This window comes from Zonotrichia leucophrys, chromosome 3 (assembly GCF_028769735.1).
Source record: "Zonotrichia leucophrys gambelii isolate GWCS_2022_RI chromosome 3, RI_Zleu_2.0, whole genome shotgun sequence".
Taxonomy (NCBI): Eukaryota; Metazoa; Chordata; class Aves; order Passeriformes; family Passerellidae; genus Zonotrichia; species Zonotrichia leucophrys.
Window position 1 is genome coordinate 83,854,679 of NC_088172.1, and position 26,353 is coordinate 83,881,031.

General features: G+C 46.0%; 1 protein-coding gene across 4 annotated transcripts; it reads left to right on the plus strand.

The window, feature by feature from the left end:
* Positions 1-2,033: 2,033 nt before the first annotated feature.
* Positions 2,034-25,942, plus strand: TRAF5 (TNF receptor associated factor 5). 4 transcript variants are annotated; one of them, XM_064709057.1, is made up of 13 exons: positions 2,034-2,143; positions 12,169-12,234; positions 14,467-14,599; positions 14,992-15,365; positions 17,113-17,170; positions 18,411-18,512; positions 18,847-19,011; positions 19,313-19,390; positions 19,762-19,836; positions 20,105-20,197; positions 21,134-21,274; positions 21,778-21,946; positions 22,446-25,942. In XM_064709057.1, exons 4-13 carry the CDS (start codon positions 15,151-15,153, stop codon positions 23,021-23,023), a joined length of 1,674 nt encoding a protein of 557 aa, XP_064565127.1. In that variant the 5' UTR covers positions 2,034-2,143; positions 12,169-12,234; positions 14,467-14,599; positions 14,992-15,150; the 3' UTR covers positions 23,024-25,942. The 4 variants fall into 4 exon arrangements, with proteins under 4 accessions (XP_064565127.1, XP_064565126.1, XP_064565129.1 ...); XM_064709056.1 differs by having other exon boundaries at positions 15,033-15,365; XM_064709059.1 differs by having other exon boundaries at positions 15,033-15,365; positions 21,134-21,262.
* The last annotated feature ends 411 nt before the right edge of the window (positions 25,943-26,353 follow it).

Here is a 26,353-nt window from a genome sequence, read left to right on the forward strand (position 1 = left end):
AGAGCAAAAGAGAGGAATAGACTGAACTTACAGCTGAGGCCAGGCAGAAATGTGGTTGTCAGGCAAAAAAGCAAAGCCAAACATCATGAAATAGTGTGCTTGGAGATGTGTTTCATATTGCTAGGGAAGTTGTAGAGAAGTCAGCAGTGTTGCACTGTAAACAGCACTGAATACAGCTCAGTCATCCTGCTAAACGTGGTGAGCCTCCAGCTTTTCCTGAGGCTGAGGTAGAGCTTGCCTTTCTCAGAGTGAGTTAAAGCCAGGCATTTATGGGATAGACATCTGCTTTATTATCCTAGGCAGTTGTGTATGAGATAAAGGCAAACGAACATTTTAACACTACTCAGTCCATTGCCAGTGAACTAGGTGTCAAAAATGTACAGTCAGGTAGGGAGGAGAAACCATATACAGGCAACAGTGTCTGGACTATTTAATTAGCAGCTGCCCCCTTTTATAGAACAGACATCCTCAAAATTAATTCTGAAATACAACTTTGGAAAATTACTTCATTTTCACCACTAGTGAAAGCTGCTACTTTTTAGTTCTAATTCTTTAATCTTAAAGCTCTTTTCCAGTGCAGTTTTGTACACTGAAAGAATTCTAGCAGCACAATAAATTCTCGTTGCTGTTACTGACTTGGCAGCTTTCCCTTGGATTGGCTCAAAAGGAAGCACTGAGATTCAGGGATTGGGATCTCTACTGCAGTTTCAAGGATGCAACTTTGTCTTAATGCACACCCGGCATCCTGTTATGCTCACTGAGCCTTAAGTGAAGAGGGATTTTTGAGCTAATGTCTGCACCCTGATATCTGATGGTTTTATTCATCCCCACAAAGCAGTGTTCTGGGGAATTATGTTCTGCACTGGGAGGACAGTGCAGCCAATGACCAGCTAGGGAACCTGATCCCATCTCTAAGCTATTCATTTAAACTCATAAATATTTAATTACAGAAATATAATGCCTGTTGTTCTGACGGATCTTCCTGTGAACTTCCGGCAAGTCGGACCCAGACTAATCAGGATATTCCTAAAAGCTAATAAAAAAATAAAACCAACCTAATTTTTGCAAGGAGTGTTTTTAAAAGTGTCTGTCGTAGTAATGCCTTTGCTGGGCTCCCAGACTCAATGCACTATGGACTGACTCCCTCGGGAGTGACAATTCTGAGTCATTTTAGCAAAAGACGAATCTTTCTGAAACCATTTCATTAGTATTGGTTTTAGAGCTCCTTTGAACGCAATCCAGATAAAGTGACCCAGTTGTTTCTTTTTTTGTCAGCCTTAGTGCTTTTGTGCGTGTGCTAGGATGGAATGTTCCTTAGAGACTGGTTTTCCTAGAAGTGGTTTAATGTGAAAGACAGAACAAAGTGCAGCAGCAGGTGATGTGGAACAGGCGGCAGAGCCCTCACATCAGCGCTGTTGGCTGGAGGAGGGCGGCATTGCCTGCCTTGTTAAGGAGCCCTTCGCACGTCTCGGGTCATTAGCCAGCAGTCCCGGCACGTAACAGTAACAATAATAGCAAATAATAACAGGCATGTGGCACGTCCGTGTCCTTTGCCTATTTAGCAGGGGCTTTGTTTCGCTCCTTCAGTCCCGCAGGTGTAAATAATGAAAGAGCAATACCTGCCCTCCCTGCAGGCAGCAGCTGCTGCGCCCGAGCCCCGCCGCTCCTCGCTACCGCTCCTGGAAAACTCCCCGGCCTGCGGGGCACGGCTCTGCCGCCCGGACCGCGCCTCGGGGGCTGCGGGCCGGCGTGAGGAGCCCGGGGCCGTCGGCGATTGCGGGTGGGCTGCCGGGGAGGGGAGCCCTCCCCAGCCGCGGCTCCCGGCGCTGCCGTCCCTCAGGAGGCGGGGGGACGCCGCTCCCTCCCCCAGCCCGGGAGTGCCGCCGGCGCTGCCCGAGCGGGGCGGTGCCGCCGCCGCCGGGGTCTCCCCGCCCGGGGGTTGCCATGAAACCGAGAGCGGCTCCCGCCCGCGGGGGTGGCGGCGGCCGGGGGCGGCGGCAGTAGCGCGTCCGAGCCTCGCCCCCCGCCCGCCGGAGCCGCGCACGGAGCCGCGCCCCCGCAGCCGGGCCGGCCCCGCACGGCCCCGCACCGCCGGCAGCGGCGGCCCCGGGCCCGGCTCGGAGCGCGGCGAGCGCCGGCACAGGTGCGGCGGGCCGGGGGGGCCGGGGCTGGGACAGGGCAGGGACAGGGGACGGGGCGCGTCAGGGAGCGGGGCCGGGCCCGCGGTGGGTGCCGGGCGGGCGAGCGGGCGGGGGGTGACAGCCCTGAAGTGCCGCTGCCAGCCCCGCGGGGCAGAGCAGGTCTGCGCGGGGCCGGGGCTGCTCCGCTCCGCTCCAGAGGAGGCCCGGGTCGCGCAGCCGAAGTTGGCGCCCCGGGAGTTGTGCGAGGTGCGGCGGAGCCCTCGGCGTGGGGCTCCCCTCATAGAGCCGGGCTCAGCCCAGCCCTGCCCGGGATGCGCCACGGCCGCCGCCCCCCGGGATGCCGGAGGGAAAGGTAGGCCCGGTGCCCGCCCCAGAGGCTGAGGCAGGGCCGAAATTTTGGGGGCTGGGAAGGAGACAAAGCTGGGACTGCTCGGATGAATGAAGAATGTCTTTGCAGCTCTGATCTTTTCACACTGCAGGGACCTGTAACAAGCATCCTCGCTGGTGTCAGCTGAATGCTGCTGGAGGGAGGGAATCTCCCCTCTGTGCTTGTGCAGGGGGTCTTCTGATTTTCCCTGATTAACAGCACTCTAGGAGTATCTCGAGGCGCAGCAAGCTTTAACCAAACGCTTTCAACACTCCTCATATTTAGAAGAAAAAATGAAGAGCTCCTATTGTTGGCACTTCTTGAATTGCTTTGCCTATTGTTAGCTTGGTTGTGCCTTCCCGGTGCCAGCCAAGAACAACTTTCCTCATAACTTCCGTTTTATAAATACGGGATGGCTGAAAGGAGTGCAGTGATGGGCTAAAAATAGCTGGGTGTATTCAGGTCAGGCACATCTCCAGGCTGGCAGCAGAAACAGTTGTATTTTTAAACTCCCCTGCTGATTGCACACAGAGCATGCAGGTTTAGCGATGAAGGTAAAATTGGGGTGGTCTGGAATGCATGAGCATGGGCATGGCTGGTTTTTCACATCATCTTCTTTTCTCTGAGGACTGTGTTGTATTTTTGCTTTAGAGCTGAGCATGAGGTTTGGTGGTGATGTGTTGCGCTCAGCCTAAAACCACCCATGACAACTTCCTTTGCTGTTAGCTTTGATTATTTTATTTCTGCTGTGCAGAGAAGTGTTTGCTGTGGTTGAGGACCCCTCTGTGTGAGCAGAAGGCAGAACTTCCTTGGCTGAAGGGAGTTCATAGTTTCAAGTCAAGAGGGAGGGACCTGCCTGCGTGCAGGAGCAACAGGAGACAGTGGGACCCTCTGGATCACCTTGATGGTCGGAAGCCAGTTGTTCCCAGCTGCTTGGCAAAGGAGATCTTGGAGGAGAGATTTGAAGTATAACAGTCTGCTAATATCTCTCAAAAAAAAAAAAAATCTGCCCTCCCAGCGCACAAATACATGTCAAGGAGGCAATGGAGCCTGTTATCATTGCTTGAACAGAGAGGGAACCTTTATATCATTGGAGGTGATGCAGAGGCAAGTGCAGGGAGACCAGAACAGGCTTTGAAAGTGAAGAGATTTTGCTGCAGTGGCAAAGTGGAGGGATGTGAGAAGTGATGTGGTTGTAGCTGTGGCTTAGAAAAATTATCCCTGTGGCAGCACACAGGGTGGATAAATGAGTAAAATATTACATTTCAAGAGAAATGGGTGTTTGGAAATTAGTGTTTTTCTCATTCCTGGAAGTGTTTTCTCCATTTCTGGAAGTGTTCAAGGCCAGGCTGGATAGGGCTTAGAACAACCTGGTTTAGTGGAAGGTGTCCCTGGCCATGGCCAAGTGGTTGGAACAAGATGATTTTTAAGGTCCCTTCCAACCCAAACCCTTGATTCAATGAAAACCAGAGGATGATGGTGATGGATGGCAGTTTTATTTGTGTTAGCAGACAAGAAATACTGTGTCACACAGAGACACCCAGCAGGAGAAGTTGGTGACGTATTGTGAAGATCTAACACTTAAAGCCTGAGAGGGAGATGCAGGTCACAGAGCTGAGTGGAACAGGGTCTGGTTGTGCCAGGCTGGGGAGAAGGGCTGCAGGGCAGGCTTGGGGTCATGGTGCTGCCTCTGGGCTGGCCATCATCCACAGCCCAGACATCAGAGGAGAGGCTGAGAGTTCAGCCTGTGCAGAAGATGGTCTGCAGTGATAGGGCACATCTGTGAGTACCTCCCAGGAAACTTTAGGGTTAGAAACTGAAGAGTTGTGAGCTGCTGAAAGATAAGATTCATAGTAACACCGTGGAGGAGGAAAGAAAAGCTTGTGGTGCTCACAGGGTATTTAATGGAGTTTTGAGAGGGTAAGGAATCACAGCCAGGAGGGGACAAGACTTTGAAGCTAGAAAGCTGCTCTTGTAATCTTTGACAAAAGGAACTCAGGTAAGTGCAGAGGGCAGAAACCAGACAGTTCTTTATTTCACCACACAGGCTCCCTAAGTGAAGAGCAATTCTTACACAGCTGTCAGAGCTGTGGGACAGGTCAGGAGCTCTTCATTCTGTGCCTCGTATTGCTTGGGTCACGTTGCAAAATCCCTTCAGTGGGCAGGTGCAGACTTGTAGGGTGCTTCATAGACTTTATTTTCCCCACCTTTAAGTTACCCTATAGCCCTCTGTCCTCTTCAGCTCTTTGTCTGACCCTTTGATTTTGCATAAATAGACATAATTCATCATCAGGAATCACCTGGCTGGGGTGAGACACTCCTTTCTCTGTTTTTTCAGGGAGTCTGTGTGAGTTGTAGTTCTCTTGGTCTCCTGATCCTGAGGAGGCAGCTGCTGGTGGCTCAGGGATTCAGGTGGTTTCTGCTGTCTCGCAGATATTCTGCTCCTGGGAGCATTCCCTGCCCAGGGCAGCTCCTGGGAGCATTCCCTGCCCAGAGCAGCTCCTGGGAGCATTCCCTGCCAGGGCAGCTCCCGGGAGCATTCCCTGCCCAGAGCAGCTCCCGGGAGCATTCCCTGCCCAGGGCAGCTCCTGGGAGCATTCCCTGCCCAGGGCAGCCCTTGGGAGCATTCCCTGCCCAGGGCAGCTCCTGGGAGCATTCCCTGCCAGGGCAGCTCCTGGGAGCATTCCCTGCCCAGAGCAGCTCCCGGGAGCATTCCCTGCCAGGCAGCTCCTGGGAGCATTCCCTGCCAGGGCAGCTCCCGGGAGCGTTCCCTGCCCAGAGCAGCTCCCGGGAGCATTCCCTGCCAGGGCAGCTCCTGGGAGCATTCCCTGCCCAGGGCAGCCCTTGGGAGCATTCCCTGCCCAGGGCAGCTCCTGGGAGCATTCCCTGCCAGGGCAGCTCCTGGGAGCATTCCCTGCCCAGAGCAGCTCCCGGGAGCATTCCCTGCCCAGAGCAGCTCCTGGGAGCATTCCCTGCCCAGGGCAGCTCCCGGGAGCATTCCCTGCCCAGAGCAGCTCCTGGGAGCATTCCCTGCCAGGGCAGCTCCTGGGAGCATTCCCTGCCCAGAGCAGCTCCTGGGAGCATTCCCTGCCCAGAGCAGCCCTTGGGAGCATTCCCTGCTCAGAGCAGCTCCTGGGAGCATTCCCTGCCAGGGCAGCTCCTGGGAGCATTCCCTGCCCAGAGCAGCTCCCGGGAGCATTCCCTGCCCAGAGGAGCCCTTGGGAGCATTCCCTGCCCAGGGCAGCTCCTGGGAGCATTCCCTGCCCAGAGCAGCTCCTGGGAGCATTCCCTGCCAGGGCAGCAAGGCAGACTGAGAGTGCTGCTGCAGGACCCAGCCAGTGTGGGGTCACCTGGTCACTCTGGCTGGGACACCCTACAGCCAGCGTGCCCTTGGGACTGCACCCCAGGGGGAGGATTTCAGAAGCTCTTCTTTGGCTTTCTGGGGCTTTTCTGTCCAGGTTTCTCGGCAATAACTGAAGGGTTAATGACCACACTGTTAGTCATCAGCGCCTTATCAGCAGCAGTTTGGGCTGCAAGTGTGTGGTTGTTCCACTGTCTTCCCTCGGCCCAGGAAAGAAGCTCACCTCTTTACCCTGGCATGTGGCCGGGCTCAGGAAAGTGAGGAAACTTGAGTCATGCTGTACTGTTAATAAAAATGTTGCAAAAATTTCCAGTTTCCCCTGCTCAATACTGCAACAAATACACAAGTGTGTGAGAAACTGTTTGCACCTAAACCACAGTGATTTTGAGATGGGATTGGCCAGAGTGCTCTGCAGTTAAGCATGTTTGTCTCTGGGAGTGGGACTGTAAAGCAAGTTTTTGTCTGTAATATACTGATGTTTGCACACAGGGATTCTGTATGCAAAATATGTTGCTGTGAAGTTACTTTGCAGAAGGTTATATCAAAATACAAAAGTTACTTACTATTATTATGCAAATCATCTAGTGATTAACCAAACCTCAAGGTTAGGAACCATCTGTAAAGCAGTTTTTCCCAAAGTAGATGCTGTGGGACATGAAATGGTCTGACCTGTGCTAAGACCATATGGTTCACAGTCTTGTCTGCTATATCCAAGTGCTTGAAACTGGAATGTGGCCCTATGAAAGAAACAGAAAAATGCTGTGGCTGCCTGGCTGTGGCAGCATGCTCAGGCAGAGCAGCACAGCTTTCCAGTGCCCACTGCTTTTGGAGAAGGGGCCATGGGAGAGCACTGCTCCTGGTTCTGACCTCTGTGCATCTCCAGCCTGTCCTCATGGGAAGGACTTTTTTAAGAACACATCCTTCTTCCAGTTGACTTTTTTTGTCTTTTTAAGGAAAGAAAATGGTGATAATCTTTGCTGTCACCACTTTCCCAACAGCAAGTTCATGGGGTCCCTGAGAGCACTGGGTTTTTACATTAGCGGTTGCATTTTCAATGACAGCTCTGGCTAGAAACGTGTGTCTACATGTCATCAGACATATATATGTGTTTAAAATTTTTCTTGAGCTCATCCTACTAATTCAGATGAATAACCATTGAGTTGATTCATAGATTTCTGTGGAGATGCTGGTAAAGTCCTCTATAAAGACTGAGTCAAAGGGTCTGGGTGTGGCAAATTAAACCAAGGATCTCTTGTGCCTTGAACAGATATTCATGGCCAAACCAACAGAGTGGTCAAATCAGCTAAAGTCCTGAATAGTGTGTCCCTATAGGACAGAGAAAGAGATGTGAATTTGGAAGCCCCAAAGACCTAGTTCTGCAAAAATTTTAATGGCCAATTATTTGTTCGGAAAAGTGATGACTCACTTTGGCTTCAGTACACTAAAAGATAAAAAAATTAAAGCCTGTTAGTTGTCTTGCTTTCTGTCCCTTACTGTTATTTTTTTTAGTAACTTTTGTTTCTTTATTTCATTTTTCTGTCTCTGCCTACATTCTGTTTCCTAAATGCTGTTCTGTCTGCCTTTTCACGTGAGTTCATCCCCTTGAGTTTGTGTGAAACTTGGTCAGGGTTTCAGCACTGTGCTTGCTGCTGGAGGAGGTCAGGGCTGCTCACGAGCAGTAACACTGCCCTGCTGCTCTCTACTCATCTGCGGAGTCAAACTGTTTAAAATTAAGATCCTGCTCCCACTCAACTTCTCCATTTGGGGTTTTCCCCAAGCTTCCCAGAAGCAGATGGTGCTTCCTGGAGCTGTGCTTGCAGAGCACTACAGTTTCTCCAGCGCTGCCTCCTCCTGAGGAATCCAACTGGATGTGCCCTTCCCTCAGAGCTGGCAGGCTCAAGGGAAGCCTGTGTACAAGCTGTTGTGCAGTTCTGGTGTCAGGTGCTGATGGCAGGGATGAAAGGACACCTTCTGGGTTAAAAAGCTTGACTGTAGAAGGGAGCTTAGGCTGTGCTGAGAAATGCAACTCAAATCAATTTAATTGATCCCATAAAGAAGCAGCATGCCTGCAAATTGGTGCCTTTCCCTTGGCCACTGACTTCATGATGCAATGCTTTATCTGTTCCAGAGCTTCATGGAAGGTTCAGGAAAACGTGCTGTAGGCTGAGATACCTCCTGGAGGGAAGATGGAAACTGAAATAGGTTAGAAGTGCTTTGGGAAAAGGCAAAAGAGGCTATATGTTGCATTAAGTACAAATGAGAATAGACCCTTTCTTTGGAAAATTAGTATTTTAAATAACAGAAGACTTACAACTTAATGCTTTCACAGAAAATATAATAGGTTACTTTAGGAAAGAAAGAAAGGAAAAAAAAATGAAAACAAGAGACCAGAAAGCAAAGGAAGAGGGCAGAGGAGGATAAGGAAAGAGTGGGGGTAGAGATGGAGCCTAAGGCACTGCCTCGAGGGCAGCACATTTTGGACTGGGGAGGGAGGCTGCCAAGAATCCTGAGTGTACAATTAAGTTGAGACTACAAAACCATTAGGGTTTATGGCCACTTAAGTTCTTACAAAACCAAATAAAATGTTTATTTTCTTAAAATGGATTTTATTTCAGTTTGGGAGTTCTGTCTGAGTGTCTCATGCCTGTGCAGCCTGTGGCATGAGCTGATGTGAACGAGCCAGTGCTGCTTCCTCTGTGAGCTGCCACTTCACTTCCTGCAATGGGTGGGTTCACACGGCTTTGCCAAGGCTACTGCAAAGGGCTCCACAGGATTGGACCTGGGTGTTTCTCATGTCCTTGTGTGCTTCCTGCTGCCCTTGTACTTTTTCTTTGATCACACCACTCACCAGTTTTGTGGAAGGTGAATCTACTCTCCATCTTGGATTCCGACAGTGACAAACGTCCTTGGTAACCTGGTGTTGCTCCAGATGGTGAATTTGCAGTCCCTGCATCATTGCAGTAAGGCAAAATGCTTTTCAGTGCCTTGCCTTGTATCCTAACACTTCTAAAACATTTTTATGCATGATCTTTTCAAAGCTACTCTGGGGGATTTCCACTCCCTTGCTGTTTTAAAATGCTTGTACTGCTGTGCTAACCACAAAGCTCACGCTGGTAGACTCTGTCTCTCTGTCTCTGTCTCTCTCTCATTTTCTCTCCATTGAGCACCAGCTACAGCTTCCAGGTATGGCTTTACCAAAATGTGTGTTGTTAATGCTGGTAGCAGCTTAACTTGCCAGAATTATTTCTCATTTCTGAAGGGCTATTCAGGGCTTGGTACACAGGGCTTGGGGGAAGGCTGCAGACCCAGAAACATCTCAGGCAACAAGTTTACCTCCTGAACCGGCAAAGTGGTGTCGTGATCTTGTAAGGGTGAGAGGCAGAGCCTTCTTACTGAGATTTCTGTGGTGCTTGGGAAGGTGATAAAGCATTCAGGAATTGCCACAGAAGTGATGGCAACAGGTTTATTTTCCAGCTGTTATTTAGATGAGGTTATTTTAAGGCATAACAATATTCTGTTGATTAGAAATAGATTTCTTGATAATGCAAAATTAATTAATTAATTCTTTTTAGAACATCCAGGGAAAACAGGAGATGTAAGAAATAAGTAAACTGGCTATAAAATAGCTGCTTTAGCACCAGACACACTTCATTAATTTTAAGAGTTTATTTTTAATTTTTTTTTTTAAATGCAGTGTTGTAACCTGAGTCTTGAAACCCTGATGCAGTCTAGTCTTATGGGAATTCATTGTAATGCTTGACTGTACCTCTGTGCAAAGGAAACCCTACTGTCTTACTCTGCTCAGTGAAAATTTGCCTATGGACATGAGCAAACTGATGCTTGCTTAGTAAGGTTTTACTGTGCCTTGAGGATGAGGTAATATTACAGTTGAAACTTCAATAGCAGAGTGGTGTCTGTATACAAAAGAAAATGTTTATTTTGCTGTCCTCAGCAGCAACATCCCCCAAGGGTGCTCAGGCACATATCCAATAGGAAATTGTTGCTGTTAGAAGTACTCTGTCCTGGGTACCAGCTGGTCACTGCCCTGCAGCTTGTAAGTGACTGGGACAAGAGCAGAGCAGTTCCTGAGGTTCCCTCGCTGCCAGGTGAAGGGGGAGTGAGCCCTGAGTGCTGGCACTGGGTGTGTGTTGGTGAACAAGGGATCCTTCTCTCCTCAGCCTCTGTGCTGCAGGGACACACAGGGTGCAGCCAGGGTGCCTCTCCCACATGGGCACTCTGCCAGCGTGTTCTGTTGGCAGCAGTCAAAATGTTCTAACTCTCCATGGGCTGCAAGGGACAAGGATGATCCCCCAGTGATGTCAGATGTCATCATCTCCTGTTTCCACATGGCTCCCTATAGCTTGCTGTATCTTAAATATGTATCTCAGACTGTACAGATACTTCTAGTCATTCTTTAGGAAACTGTTAGCACTTCCACTCTGTGTGTTGAGTTGGGGCATATATTTTTTGTCCCCAAAATAGTGGCGTTTTGGAGGACTTTAGAGTAGTAAATCATACAACTTTGTTATTTTAATTCAAAAGTACTGGAAGCAGCTAATCTGTTCATAAATTTGATAGCTTATAAGGCAGCTTAGAGAGGGCTGTTTTAATGCAACATGCATTCCCCTCCATTCTGTTTCTGCCTGTTACCTCCCAATGAAGTGGCTTGATCTTAGACCTCCAAATTTGACAAAACTTTTCCCACTGTGCCTAAGACAGTTCTGATCTACCATAAAAGGTAGATAATTGTAGAGGGAGGGACAGGGCATCTTCTCAGCCTTGTCCCTCCCAAGTGTCTTAGTGTAAAGCAACAGAGGTGGACTAGAGCTACAGAAAGGTAGGTGCATAACCTTTTTTCTGTGCCCTGTTGTATGTATGACATGGAAGCTGGCAAGTGAGGAAGGTGCTTTTTACTGGGAATACCCCAGTCCTGGAGCTTGGCTGAGCTCACCCTCCCCTCGTGCAGTGAGCCTGGCAGGAGCTGGGCTCTCAGCCCCATTTGCTGGGCAGCAGGACCAGGGATCTTGTCTTCTTGTCCATGAAGAAGACAAGATGATGTGGTGATCAGATCTGTGATAAGAACCTGGAAATTTTCCCTTCTCAGTCTGAGACATGGTGGCACTCAGTGCCTGTGCCTGGTTCTGCTGTCCTGGAAGTTTTGGCTGTAATGGTGCACTCACAGCTCATGGGGTAATGATTGTTTCTCATTGGAGAAAACAGGAAAAACCTATTCTCTTTTAAAAAAGCAACCACGTTGTAAGGAATGGTTTTTCCTGTGTGCAGAAAGTTTGTTTTTGTGGCTAGAAGAAGTTAATCTGTCCACAGTGGTTCAGTGTGATCAAGGTTTGCACACAGCCTCTGTCATTCTGACTGCTGGTGGTGGAGAGAGAGAGCAGCCGTGCTGGAGGGAGCTGTTTGAACATGGCTTTAAAATGTTGATGCAATTTTATATTCTAGTAAGTCATGCCCATGCTGATTCTTCTCCTTATTATTATGTTCTGCTCAGTTTCTGAACAAGAAGCAATTTTAAGTGTGGAGCATTTTACTGGAAAATGTTTGGGCTCCGTTTGGTGTGGTGGTATTAAAACAGGATAGCTCCCAATTTATAAAGTTTGTTTTTGTTATGAAAATTCTCCCACTTGGATTATTTCCAGTGAGGTTAAGGCATCTGCATGGAAAGAGTTGTTCCAGAAGCATTTTGCTTGTGCAGCTCATGGTGCAGGCAGGGCTGGGATGCTGAGGTGGTGGGAAGGTGCAGCTGTGAGCTCTTTGTACTGCACTACATTTGAGCTCCCACTCATTGGTTGCTGTTTATAGGACTTGGGCTTAGTTCCTAGTGATTCATACCACTTTTTTATGTGTGGGTAGAATTAATTCTATTTGTTTCAGTATAGGGAAATCCTTTTTTTTTAATGTGTCTTTTAATGTGTCGATTTTCAGTCTCCATAAGTTGGGGGGTTTTGTGTGTGTGCTGTTGCAGTGCAGTTGCAGTGAAAATCCCTTTCCAGCATGCACTGTGTCTGCCACCAGAGCATCATTATGCAGCACGAGCCTGCCGCTCTCTGCTATTTTAAACCAGCATTACAGTTCACACGTGTGCTGAAAAACTGCAGCATACACAAAGGCAGGACAGCTTCCCCTTGCTGGAAGCTGTGAGCAGACAGAAGTGAAAGCTCCCTCAGCCCCTACCTACGCTGGCCAGGCATCAGCGTAAGCAGGAAATTGATTCAGATAACCCTGGGCTGCTCTCACTGTCACCTACAGCACTTTTTCCCCTGACGGTTTCCCTTTGGTTTCAGTTCCGAGAGCCCTGCGCTGGGAGCCAGGAGTGGGAGCAGAGCTGCTGCAAGTGCCCTGAGTCACTGGTGAGTGCTGCCATGGGAATTACACTGCCTGGGCTCCTTTGGATCACATCCACCAAGTGCTGGCTGGCAGGGGCTGCTGCTTCTCAGCTCCTCTGAGCCTGCCCAGCTGATTCACACGGGCTCCTCTCCAGCTTGGGCAAAGCGCTGCCATCCACAGGCCCCTCCTGGAGCAGCCCATTTCTTCCAGCAGAACAGCTGCAAGCCCTGCAGCAAAGCTCCTGCGAGGCTGGCAGCAGCAGTGAGCTCCCTCATCTTCTGAGGTTTCCGCTCTGTCCTCTGAGCAGGCAGCCTCCCCTTTCACCTGGGGTGCTCTTTCCTGTGTCCTGAGGTGCCCTCAGCTGGGCAGTGCTAGCCTGGGCCAGGCTGAGGTGGAGGAGGTGCTTCCATGGAGATGCCAAGAGTATCCATTTTTAGGAGTGGGATCTGGGTTGGGTGCATTAGGAAGGTGTTTAAAGAGATACAGGCTCTCATTTCAGCAGGAGAGTTGGAAGGTGGTGTACCACAGGAGAGTGCTCCTTCCAGAAAGAAATGGGAGTGATTTTGGGTCGATTTAATGAGCAGTGAGAGCTGTGGAGGAGTTTCTTTATGGAATTTTGGGCTGCTGAGTGTTTCTTTTTAATGTGTCTCATAACTTTTTTGCCTAAAATACGTCACCCCTGCTGGAGTTTGTGGAGTTAAGGAAGATCCCTAAAGGCAACATAGAATTGTTGTTGTTGTTGTAGATTTTATTTTAGTGTGTTTTTACACAGTGATGCATTAGCTTGCTAAACCATACCATCAGATGAGGTAAGTGCTGGAGCAGGATAGGACTGGGGCAATTGTCTGCCAAGTAAACGGGAGAGAGAGCAGCAATAAGAGAGAGGAAGGAAACTTGTTTCAGGGTTGTCACCGACCCAGGGCCGAGTGAGTTCTTAGGCAGCTCATCCTGTGGGTGGTCCATGCTCTGGAAGTTAATGGTGACAGCTCTCCAACTGCCTTAGAAGCAGCAGGAACACTCTGCTGCTGGCATCTGCTCCTGAGGCAGCCCAGACAGGAGACTGGTAATCCCTCAGGCTGCATTTTGTCATCTCTGGCTGACGTGAGGAAAAGAGAATTGCTCCTTATTAGGTGTCAGGGAACTGGAAGTGCCTTTTCAGAGGAGGAAAGATCGACTGTTTAAAAATGAAAGAAGCAAATGGACAGCCCTATCTGGTTTGAAGCAGGAGGCTCTTCATTTGGAGGAACCAAACAGGGTAATTTGCAAACTCCTGTTGGAATAATAAGTCTTTAATGGCTGGAATATGATTATGGTTCATATTCCTGAGGGCTACCAGTGTTAGATGCTCAGCTGTGCTGGAGTGTGTCAGACATGCAGCCTGGTGAAAGGCAGGGAGACCCTCACAAGCTGGGGAGGTGAATACTGTGTACAGCCACTAACGAGGGTGCTCAGTTACAGGAGCACTTAAATGTTGGCTGTGGAATACATTTTAATTGGTTAAGTGCTTTGGTGTGTTTTTGAATCAGGCACATTTTCTGTCTGCAGGATTTCCTGGCCCAGTATGGATTGTTAAAGTGGAAAGGAAAATGGATGTTGCTCTCTGAAGCCCAAGGTGCTCTGTGGCAGCTCACTAATTGCTGCTTTTGTGGGCCAGGAGCCGCTGCAGCAGGGAGGGAGGGCGGAGTGTCAGCCCTGGGTGCGCTGTTTCATGCCAGACACGAGGTTGTTAATGGTGATGTGCTGGCCTGCTTCCCTCCAAAAGCAGCAAATGCCCTGGGTGACCTTACAGGAGATGAGTGAGAGCTCTCAGACAGGTGCTGATGCCAGTAAGAGTGACTCCAGTGACTGACAGGGTGGGTGGTGCACACAGAGAAAAGACAGCATCCTTTACAGCACAGCTGTAAAACTGAGCACTTCCCTCTTGAAAACAGGATCTGGCAGCTCAGGTGTGTTTTGTACAGTCCTGTAAGGAAAACGTCTTCTGAGTGCAAAGCTGCAAGAAATGCCAACCAGAGTGGCTCTAGGGCTTGAGCTACTTGCAAAAAAATAGAAACTGCAAGGTTGAGGGACTGGTGGCAAATCTCAAGGCTTGTGGCATAAGGCTTGGAACAAATGTTGATGGTTTTTCCTACTGGAAGATTAACGTTGCATTCCTGCGCTGTGTATGAGTTATGGTAGGTTGAAAGAAAAACTTACGTCACACTTCTGATTGCAACCCTGCTTTTCTTTCTTTTTTTTCCCACCACTTCTTTTAGGCAGAATTAATATAGCCAAAAACTTGCACATAATCCAGTAAAATAAGAGTTTACTGCTAGAAATGAATGATCAACAGGAACAAGAAAGATGTCAAGTTAAGAGGCTTCAACTCCTGTAACACCTAAACTGAAGGTAAAATCCCCCTGCTAGCTTCTTTTTTGTATGCTCCTTGCTGTGAACTACAAAGCCATCTCCTGCTTGAAGCAGTGCAGTGAACTTGTAAATTCATGTGGGTGGGCTCTGCTTTATGTGGAGACTTTCCTGGTGAGTATTAAGGCCAAGACTTGGCCTCTGCTTTCCCCAGCTGTGGCTGAGACTCGTGTCGTTTTTTAAGAGCTAAGAACTGCTGCAAGAAAACAAAAAAACAAAACAAACAAAAAAACTCAACCGACCAAACCATAAAAATCACAATTCTGTGGAATAATTTTCAGACTGTGAAGCTCTTTTCCAAAGAAGTGTGCTTTGATGCGTGCAGCGTGATCTTTGTTTTGTGGTTCTGTGAGTGTTTTATTGTTCTTCCGTAGCTGGCAGCACGTTTCCCTCTGAAACCTGTGTCCCTCTGCAGATGAGAGCCCTGCTGCCAGCAGCAGCCTACTGCAAGCGGTAGCCGAGGCAGAGTGGCTGCCAGGGAGTGTTGGAAGAGCTTCTCCCTGCGCCTGCTTGGCTTCCCAGCGCAGCTCCCCATGGCCTGTGACGAGCCCGCTGCTCCCTCGGGCACCTTCACGCGGCAGAACTCCTCCAGCACCGGCTCCCTGGACTTCGAGCCCAACGCCGACTACAAGTTCGTGGAGAGCCTGGAGGAGCGCTACAAGTGCGCCCACTGCCACCTGGTGCTGCACAACCCCCACCAGACGGGCTGCGGGCACCGCTTCTGCCAGCACTGCATCCTCGCTCTGAGGTGACAGCCCGCTCCTCCCTGTCCGCAGGCTCCCCTGCTCCCTTTCCTAAAAAGAGCAGCCCACGTCTCCTATAAATCAGCAGTGAGTGCCATAGTGGTATTGCCCACCCAGTGAGAGGCTGAAGGAGTCAATGGCAGGGCTCTGTTGAACCCAGGGTGAAAAACGCCAATCACTTGTTTTTAAAATTTTAAAAGCTTAATAGTAATAAAATGGTTTTAAAAAATAATATAATTAGAGTAATAATAATTTGGACAATTTGGATTAGGACAATATGAGACAACAGAAACAAAGAGTAACAGACATCTGGGTACCTTTTTCAGGGCAGCATAAGCCCAAAAAATACACCACGTTAACAGAGGATTAACCCTTAAAAGCAATAGCCAGTTGAATATTCATACATCTCATACATGATGCATAAATTCTATTCAAACAAAGGATTCAGTCTGGTCAGTGTCAACTTCTTCCTCTTAATCCTGATGGCATCTTCAGGACTGAGCAAGGCAGGAAGAAGTTCATTTCTTCTGATAATGGGGCAATAAATTCTCTTTCTCTGAAAGATTTAGTTGTCCTGTGGCTGCTATCTGGTGCAAGTACCTCATTCCTTTCTCTAAAAAAAAATCCCACATACATAGGTCCTATTTTAACTACAAAAGTAACCTTTTAACCACAAAACTACATTTACCATATTATTAAAATGTTAATACAGCACCACTAATCAATACAGCAAAATACATATAGTAAATATCTGTGTAGAGCCATATGAATGCACTTTTCACACCCGTGACTGCGTGCTCAGTGTTTTAAAGGTGTCTCTAAAGACCTTACCCCGTCTGCAGGGAAGTCAGCATAAAGAAACTGTTGATGTAAGCTGATAGTGCTGTGTGAGATGCTGCTGTGGTCTGTCTGTCTGCCATGGTGCTCTTCAGAGGAATTTGCTGCATTGATGTCTCATGGTGTTGGTGCTGGTGGTTACACTAGGCTGTGTTCATTTGCTTCTGTATAATTCCTCTGAATTCAGCAGAATTGTAAACTGATGTTAATATTACCTGATGCTGCAGTCAGATCACAAGGCTGCTAGCATGCCTCTTCCTTGGTACAAATGAGTTTATTCTCCAGACCTGTCTGGGAATACATTATGGACTCTTTGGTGTGCCTGAGGGCAGGATTTCACCTGGAAAGGTTGCAGATGAGCCTCTTTATGTGCATGGATATCACTAATTACCTTTTGTGAACTTTAGATGCTTCATGTTTGCTGCTTTATCTCTGGGTTAACTCCTTTTGCACAGCCTCTATGACTATTTTCCTGGATTTTACATTATTCCTATGCCTTTTAAGAAAGAAGCCATTAGATCTCCTTTTAGTGGCATATCAAGGAGGGCACTGCTTCTAGTAGAAAAAGGCTGGGTTTAAAGCACACAGTGAGATTTTTTGAGATATGACATTTGTGATCTGCAGATGGTCAGACAGTGATGATGTTCCCTTAATTAAAAAACATCTTGTGGTTTTTACCATTGAACACTCTTAGGACAGACTCTGCTTTCTGTTACGTATTCACAGTTACTGCTTTATGTCCTCTTTGAGCTATGGGCAGAATTTGGCTGTGCAGTTGCCAGATGAAAGTATTTTTAAAGGACTTATTGTTTTTATGCTATCTACTGCTGACTGCTGTCAGAGTCAGATTATAGCATAGCCCAGTTTCATAAAATGAATTTCCTGTGGGTTAACACGACTCTTCTTTTGATCTAGAGAGTTAAATGCAGTGCCCACCTGTCCTGTCGACAAAGAAACAATAAAAATGCATGAGGTAAGTGGCTGTAGCTTTATTTCAGCAGTCAGCATTTACATGGGAAAGGCAAGGCAGCTGAGAACAAGGTGGCTTTCAGTCCTCAGGGCAGAGCATTTTTTTGTCTCTGAAATAATGCTTAAGGAAGCAGTCTACTCAGTGATGCTCTCCCAGAAAAGGATTATGGCTGTCTAGCTTAAGCTTCATTTTATACCTCATGTTCTAAAGTTATTTCATTTTAGTCCTCTGTATTTCCAGTAAAGTGTTGAAGAATTTCACAAAGCTTTGAATCCTCCCAAGTCACCAGATGTATGGTTTTTTAAAGGAGATTTTACTGACTTGCTTTTTAAATTCCCTGTCTTGCTGGAGTATATTGTTTATTTGATTGTCTTCGTTTTAACTTGGCTATAATTTGATTTCTTGATTATCTCCATTAGATCTCATTAACCCTGAAGACCTAATTTACTTTTGGGTAACTTTTAGAGGAAAAGAGAGATAATCCTTTTTATTTTGCAAGCTGTTGTTGCTTTTGGTTGTTTTGTTTTATAATGGATTCATTTGTCCTTATTTATATTCCAAAGCTTAAAAGTATACTACATACTGGTCCTGACAGAAATTTTCCAGGGAAATAAAATGTCTCCTTCCTCTCTCTCCTAATCCTGATAGGAAATTATAATCAGACTATCTACAGGATTTTTGTTTTTCATTTTTCATCTTGTATTTCTTGCAAATTTTGATGACAACAATGTGGGAAGATCTCTAAATAAGGCTGAGAGTTTGCTCTGGGAGCTTCATTTGCTTCTGCATACACAGCTGAGAACAGTGCTGCTTCTCAGAGGTGCCAGAAAGGATATCTCAGCATCACCTCCATCCCAAAGGCACTGCTTGAACAGAGTGGAGCATGCACAGAGCTGGTTTGGCTTTCAGAGCCTGTTAGCCCCAGCTGCTTTCTTCTAGATACAGGCAGGCTCTGGCAGGGCTTATACAGCTCCTGGGCTACTAGTCCTGCTGGCTGTGGGATGGATCAGCATCTCTGGAATAACTACATGGGGAGAAAAAAACTATGCTTACTAGAAATGTCATAAATAGCTGAATTTATAGTTTCAGTACAAATTTTCAATATGAATTATCGAGAGCCATACTCACAATTATGGTGTCTGTGCTTGAACACCTAGAAGATCTGTAGTGATGCTTTGTTCTTTTATATTATTTATAACATCCCATGTGACTGCATATTAAGGCAGGTTTGCTTCCTTTACAGGTATTCAAAGATAACTGCTGTAAAAGAGAAGTTCTCAACTTGCATGTGTTCTGCAAAAACTTTCCTGACTGCAATTCAAAAGTAATTCTGGGGCGATATCAGGTTGGTTTGCTTGATCAAATTTTGAAGCCTTTGATTTTCATGACAGCTCCGTGTATTTGTGATCAGCTAAATTCCCATGATTGTCTTCAGAGTTATTGTAGCAACGTGGTTCAAATACAAGGATTATGGCAGCTATACACTGTAAGTAGCATAGATTACAGCTTTTAGCTTGTTCCAGCTTTGCCTTGGGATGTTGTTTTTTTAATAAGAACCATTTGCTTTATGTAGCCTTTGTAAATCGCAGCGTTCGTTCATATTCTGAATGCTTAGGTGAATGTTGATTGGAGGGAACCACACTGGCCTTTTGGCATTTACCCTGCTGCTGTTGTTGCAGGAGCATCTGCAGCAGTGTTTGTTTGAAAGCATGCAGTGCACTAATGATGGATGTCAGGATCGAATTCTCCGCAAAGACCTGAAGGAGCACTTGAGCCAGCACTGTAAATTCCGGGAAGAGAGGTGCCAGTACTGTAATGCACATGTGGTGTTAATTAACATAAAGGTAAGATTATGGAGCATTCCTGGGAAACCATCACCTGTTTCCCCTTAATATTGCTGAGTGAAAAGTTTCCAGCATTGCAATGGCACTTAACTCCTGGAAAAAAATTTGGCTGAGTAGCTGAAGAAGAAAGTATAATAAATGTAATTTAAATTATACCAATTATTGATGCTCTCTTATGAACAACAACGTGATATGTGACTTGCATTTGTATGTTTGGGATTACTTTTTGCATAGCTTCCTCTGTATATACTACTTTACAAAAATGAAAGCCATTGCCTTGTTCTGTTTTCTTCTTCTTTAGAATCATGAGAAAAATGACTGCCCTGATTATCCTGTGCCTTGTCTCCAAAACTGTTCACAAATAATTCTGAAAAAAGAGGTACTATTATTTTTTCTGATACTGCAATTCAGCATATCACATAAATTTATGAAAACTGAAAGCTGCAGACCACATTAGCCCATGCCAATAAAATTTCATTTCTCTAAGAGTTTCCTTTGTTTGATCCTAAAAAGGATATATCTCCCATCTTCTAAGTGGATTTTTCTGTCACTGCAAGCCATGGGTGTTTTGCAGCATGGAAGAATACCTGGCTTGCTTATTGATTCTGAATACTTGTTTTCCTGGTAAAGTGATTGGTGGTGTCATGACAATGGCCTTTATTCACACTTTTTGCAGGCATTTAGATTTTATTAGTGCTTTGAATTACAAAGTGTTTATTTAATCACAAACTGCTTCATTAATACATGCAGATTGAAAAGCACCACGCTGTGTGTCCCGAGGCAGAAGTGGACTGTCCATACAAGCAGTACGGCTGTCATGTAAAGGTACTGTTTTGCACATCTTTGTCTGTACCAGGACTGAACTTTGTCTCCCAAACCATCAGAATAATTAAAATAACCAATTTATGTCCTTTCACAACCATTTCTGCTGGCTAAGATGAAATACTAGAGAATCAGGACTGCCCTTCCCTCCCTTTCAAGGCATAAAGGAGACATTTTGAATGTTTGCATCAATAATTTTTTTACCAACAGCTTCAAAAATCTGCTTATCTTACTATTTTATTCTTTCACTTCCCCCCTCTGCCTCACTAAGGTTAAAAGAGGGAAACTTGCTGAACATGAAAACAGTGCCCTGAGGGAACACATGCTGCAGATTTTAGACAAGAACTCCCGGTTGGAAGAGCAGGTAAGTCATATTTAATGAGCACTCTTCAGCAGTTCTTGACTGGTTAGAGGATGATACGAGATTCTACATTTGTTGCCTGGTTTAGATCAGGTACATTTTAAAGACTATTTTTATGGTTTTTCACACCTCAGAAGACAGAGTAAGCTCTTCTAGTGAAGCCAGTTAATTACAGGGAAACCTCTGTGTGCTCAGGCACATATATTCTCCACCAGGCACAGTGGGAGGCTCCTTGCTATTGCTCACCTCATTTGCTTTCAGTCTCTGCTTTACACTGGATTTGAGGTTTAGAGATAAAGTAATTTAAAGTTTAATTGACTAGCCAGGTTGCTCCAAAAGCAGCCTTTAGGTGCCCAGGTCACCTGCTCTGTGTGGAGGCAGCACAGAGGACAGCAGAGCCAGTTGCAGGCACCTCTCTGCTCAAGATCACTTCTTTGGCTCCCAGCAGGAGACTGGGTTTAGGCCCAGTCCTGTTAACTGAGTTGATGGGGGACTTACTCTTTGCTTGTTTATGCAAGAAATAAAAGTCCCAAACTGCTAAGACTTGATTTTGAAGTGTGTGTCCCTCACTGACTCATCTCTTCTGCTGGTTAGACATCAGCAGAGGAAAAAAATGCATATACATATACATGCACCTGTGCATGTAAGTATATATTATCCCACTATAGAGCTGAATGGATCATCACGATGGAAATGAGAGATAGGAACCTCTTTGCACCTGGAGCCACACAGATCTGCTCAAAAGTCTGATTACCTTATGTGCAGTTCTTGCAGTGCTTATTCACAAACAGTGAATGGAGGAGTGCTCTGTCTAGCTCACGTAGAGGATTTGCTTTGTAAACTTTCCCACTGTCTCTTGTATAGTCAGATACATTATAATTTCTGCATCGTGTGTTTTGATGTTCCTTAGCATTTATACTCTGATTTTTCCATCTGTAGATATCTGACCTGTATAAGAGCCTGGAATGTAAAGAGATTAAAATCCAGCAGCTAGCAGATGCCATTAAGAAGTGTGAGAAAGAATTCAGACAGTATACACAACTGTTTGGTAACAATAGCAACTTGATGGTAAGCACTCAGGTGAGACGTTGATTTTACTTTTTTTACCAATTGCTTTTTTGCATCCTGAAATATGTTTCTCCAGTAATTGTTGTTATTAATAGCACAGCAGTAATAAATCTCCCCTAGACCTTCTCATTTTTTTACAATATGGTATTGTCTTTTCCTTTGAATCGATACAGAAGTTTGGATAAATGTCTGGGCAAAAAAAAAGTACAAATCCTCATGGTCAGATGCCCAGGGCAAATGTGCAGGTGTAAATTTGAATAATGAGTTGAATGAAGTGGTGCAGTGTGAATGGGTTCTGAATGAGGAATGGCTTCTCAGTCTGTTAATGTGCTGAATTAATCATGAAGGAGCACTGGGATAAGTTCGTAAGCCAGCAGAGCACTTTGAATGCATCACATTGTTGCTACTGCTGACATGCTAAAGACTTCACTATCTTAATTCAAAGCAAATGCCTGGTTTTATGGATATATCTTGTCTCTACTTCCCACCCTCTTCCAATGGCGTGAACTGGGAAGGCTCTGGCCAGTCACCTGGACAAGTCTGCACGCCTGGAATCACAAGTGAAGCAGCTAATACAGATGGCAAACCAGCAGCAAAGTAAACTAGACCTGCGGCCCCTGTTTGACACCATTGAAACAGTGAAACAGAAGATTGCCCTGATGGAGACATACGACCAGCGCTTGGGTATGTTGGCACTTCCCTGCACACGTGGGGGGTTGCTGATTTACTGCTGGCTAAGTGGAGGTTCTGGTGCTACACTCAGGCAGTTGGAGCTCTTCACTAGAAAGGGCTTTCTTCTTGCATTCTGAGACCAAACTGTGATGGTGTGTGCAGTGTTCTCCCACCTTCCCCTACTGCACAGTGTCTCCTGAACTCCAGTGGCACTGCAGGGCCACAGAGCACAGAGCTGGCCTTGGTTTGGCTCCTGCACTGTGATGGAGGCTGTGGTGCTATTCTGGCATTCACAATTTATAGTCGACAGCTTTTCTTATTCAACTACCAGCTGCTGCAATTACAGTTTTAAAAAGTTAACAGCTGTAGTTCATAGCCTGTACTCAGGCTTGGGTAGATCAGTTTTGCCAGCTTGAGCCTGGGTGCTCATTTTATCCAGGGCTCTGACGGTTTTATTTTACCAAATGTGTCTCTCTTTTTTCTATTTCTTTTTATTTCCCTCTTCTCTCAGTTGTTTTAGAAGATCAATCCAGCAAACATGATCGCCAGATCAATAATCACAAAGCACAGCTCAATAAAAACGAAGAACGATTTAAGCTGTTGGAAGGCACGTGCTACAATGGGAAATTAATCTGGAAAATCACGGACTACAAGAAGAAGAAAAGAGAGGCAGTGGAGGGCCGTGTGCCGTCCATAGCCAGCCAGCCCTTCTACACCAGCCGCTGTGGGTACAGGCTGTGTGCCAGAGCCTACCTGAACGGGGATGGCTCGGGAAAGGGAACCCACATCTCCCTCTACTTCGTGGTCATGAGGGGCGAGTTTGACTCGCTGCTGCTGTGGCCTTTCAAGCAGAAGGTTACACTTATGCTTTTGGACCAAAGTGGGAAAAAAAATCACATTGTGGAAGTCTTTAGAGCTGATCCCAACAGCAGCAGTTTCAAAAGGCCAGATGGAGAAATGAATATCGCCTCTGGCTGTCCGCGCTTCGTGCCACACACCGTCCTGGAGAGCACAAAGAACACCTACATCAGAGATGACACTCTCTTCTTGAAAGTGGTCGTGGACCTAACTGACCTGGAGGAATTGTGAAAAGCCCGGTCTATGTGACTGCTGCTTTTGTGGTGAGCACCAGCCATGCAATAGCAAATTGCCACCAGTCAAGCTACTGAGAATATTTCATGGCTTTGGACTACAGGACAGATAAAGAATTGCCAAAGCATCAGCCTTTCCTTTTCTATCCTTTTTTCCAAGACTGCATTTTTAAGGCAGCTAGAAGTCCATGCTGGCGCAAAGATGCATCCAATTCAGATTGGTTCAGTCCAGGCTGGGGGGAATGCTTGGCTCCCATCCCCAGACTGCCATTTGGAGATGAACCTCCTCCAGAAAATTTCCAGGAGCCCAGGCAGGCCTGTGGGCTCCTCTCCCTCACACAGAAGTGAAGCCATGCCCAAACATGCAAGTGCATTTCATCTGTCTGCAATGCAAACATTTCAACATTAGCAAATTAGAATCAATGTGTCTTGATCCCTCCATCTCCTGGATTTTTGAAGCAGTGAAAAAGGCTTCAGTCAGGCAGGGTAAACATTGGCCAAGTATCTTGCATCTTTTTTATTTGTTTTAATCATGTTTTTCCAGAAAGCCCAGAGGAAGGAGCCAATGTCTCTTTTTTTTAGCCTTTTTTTTCAGCTGTACAGAGTACCCCAGGTCACAACAGCTTTCTTGTGTCCTTTCCACTCCTGCCTAGTGCCTTGGGACTGGTTTCCATTGGTGGTAAACATCCACAGTCCCCATCTGAAGCCAAAAGCTGCAGGTGCTTCTCACCTCTCAGGACATGGCCAGAGGCAGGGCACTCAGCCAGCCTGCCAGCTCCTAGCTGCACTGCTGCAGAAGGGGCAAAACTCCTGTTCTTTTGCTTCCACATCTGTGCAAAAGAGATGTTTTCTGGCCTTACCAGCTCTACAAAAGGCAGGAATAGCTTGGGGAATAGCTCACTTATGTAACATGCACTGTTCCTCCTCTCCTAGAAGTTTGGGGAAAGGGGGAAAATAGATTAGGGAGTGAGGTTGCTGTAAGAAGCCAATTTTGACAATCAGTGCAGCTTTAGTGTTTGTTGAAGGATGACACAGCTGCTGACCATGATGTCTGAAGATCTTAATTTTTATTCCAAGTTCCTTCCATATTGCAAAGGAATGTGTGCATTGTACAGGGTTTATTTGAGACAGACTAAAACCACCAAGGTCAGGCACTGAGGAACAAGTGACACAGAACACATGTGCCTTTTTAAAGCCCTTTGGGTGCCTGTAAGAGGGATGTAATTCTGCATGCTCAGTGATTTTGTTATTACAAGTGGCAGAATTTTGCATCTCTCATCTCTTACAGGTCAGGTGGGGAAACACCTCAGCATTATCCATTGCTCCAAAGCTTATCAAGAGACAGCAAGAAACTAAGCTGGTTTTGGAGTAAGAGTAAACTAGGCAGGATAAAAACCAAAACAGGGCACAGACTGAAAGGCATAAGATAGAAAATTCAAGAGGGCAAATGTGGTAAAATGAAAAATACCCTTCCCATAAGGGATGTTGATAAGAATCTAAATAATTCAAGGATTGATACCCAGATGAAGGCAAAGTACTTTATTTTGTATCTGCAATCTTATTGCTAGACATTCACTTTCCCACATGGTTTTCAGGGCATAATTCAGACACATGTATTTTCTAACTCAGGGGTGGAGGGGAAGAGACCTTAGTAATCTGTACCTCCTGGTGGGTTAGCACATGGGAAATCTTTGTTTTGATCTAGAAGTCCTTTTGTTTTATAATGTCAAGATGTACTGAGCCACCATAGGGGCTTTCCATGTTCCTGGGGACAGATTGTGAGGAACAAATTTATTCTTGTGTACCTCCACCATTGACCTCAGGAATCATTTCAGCTGTAAAACAGAATGAATTAGGCATAACACTTGGTTACAGAAAGAGCAGGCTTGTTTTGACAGTGGTGTGCCATTCTGTGACATCAACCCTGAGCCTGGATTTCATGTCACTCATTACTTTAATTTTTGTCATGTAACCTTCAAAGTGACACAACTTCCATAATAACCACTAACAACTGATGGGAATGTACCATCCCTGTGTCCTGGGGCTCTCCAGGACACTGAGTGTTCAATACAGAAAGTGATAAAGGACAAGCAAGGGAAGCAAGATGGAAAGGATGTGTGTGGTCTGTATCCTGGCAAATTCCCAGCCCTCTCTGCCTCCACCACCCCAAATGTAAAATGGGAATAATAATACTTGCAGAAGCACTAGGGCTATTTAAATGTTTGTGAAGAAGTTTGAGCATGAAAAGAGCTAAGTTTTATTAAAACTGCATTTCTAATTGTTAGAATAAGTGATGGCATAGTGATGTGGATAAGTGTTTAGTGTTTTCCTAGACAGATTTTGGAAGCATGTTTGGTTTTATGCAGTTCCTACCTGCAGTCTCTCCTCTACCTACTGGTTGGGTTTAGGTTTTTGCCATGAATATTCTTTTTAAAATTCTGAAGCACAAATTCATCCTGGGTGATGGAAACATCCCTTTTGAAATACTGCCTGTTTTATAAAGAATTAGTTGAGAAGATTAATTTTTTTAAAGACAACCTTCTTTAAATTTGTTCTTTTTAGTACAGAAATTAAGAGATTTATGTTAAAATTTTCAGTGATTTTTTTACTGCTTGTAAACAGGGTTTTAAATTTCATCCCATTCCTAATAAAGAAAAAATGTTGTATAGCATGAACTGTCAGGAAGAATTTTGATGTTGCATGAAGAATACCAAAAAACTTTTCAATAATATTGTACTGGGTAAGTAACCAAAAGAGCATAGGGTATTTCTACATCAGCATACCATATGTTTCTAATGTATTTATTGATAGTTTGTAGTTGTTTGAATATCTCTTACTACAATAGAGACATTTTTCTAGCCGAATGTCTTTACTGTGTACATAAACTAATGTAAGAATAAATAATTTTATCATCCTTCTAGAGGGACTGTTTTTGGCTGGACTGAAGGAGACTTTTAAGGATGCGGAGTACTGGACATTTGTTTACGCTAATTAAAAAAAATAACAAAAACCAACAGATTAGGAATCAATGTGCTTCACGGGTATTTTGGTTCGGACTTGGATATCGCAGAGCAAGTTCAGTAAATGCTAAGCTAGATCAGATGAATACCCTCGAGGTCTGAGGCTGCACTGCGATGACAATTTCTGCTTGGGCCGGCTTTGGGCTCAGCAGGGCTTGGATTTGTTTCGGTTCAGAGCAGGAACAGGAACTGTTCCAGAATCCCACGACTGCGGCGTGCTTGGGAACGCGGTGCTGTGCAGCGGGAAGGGGACGCTGGGCAGGGCAGAGCCCAGGCAGGCGGAGCGGGAACGCGATCAGGCCCCGTGA

Excerpts from the sequence above, each read along its gene's own strand:
- TRAF5 (XM_064709057.1), top strand. The coding sequence starts at position 15,151 with ATGGCCTGTGACGAGCCCGCTGCTCCCTCGGGCACCTTCACGCGGCAG. Across the intron at positions 19,837-20,104 it reads AGTACGGCTGTCATGTAAAG|GTTAAAAGAGGGAAACTTGC; the intron begins GTACTGTTTTGC and ends TGCCTCACTAAG. Across the intron at positions 20,198-21,133 it reads ACTCCCGGTTGGAAGAGCAG|ATATCTGACCTGTATAAGAG; the intron begins GTAAGTCATATT and ends TTCCATCTGTAG.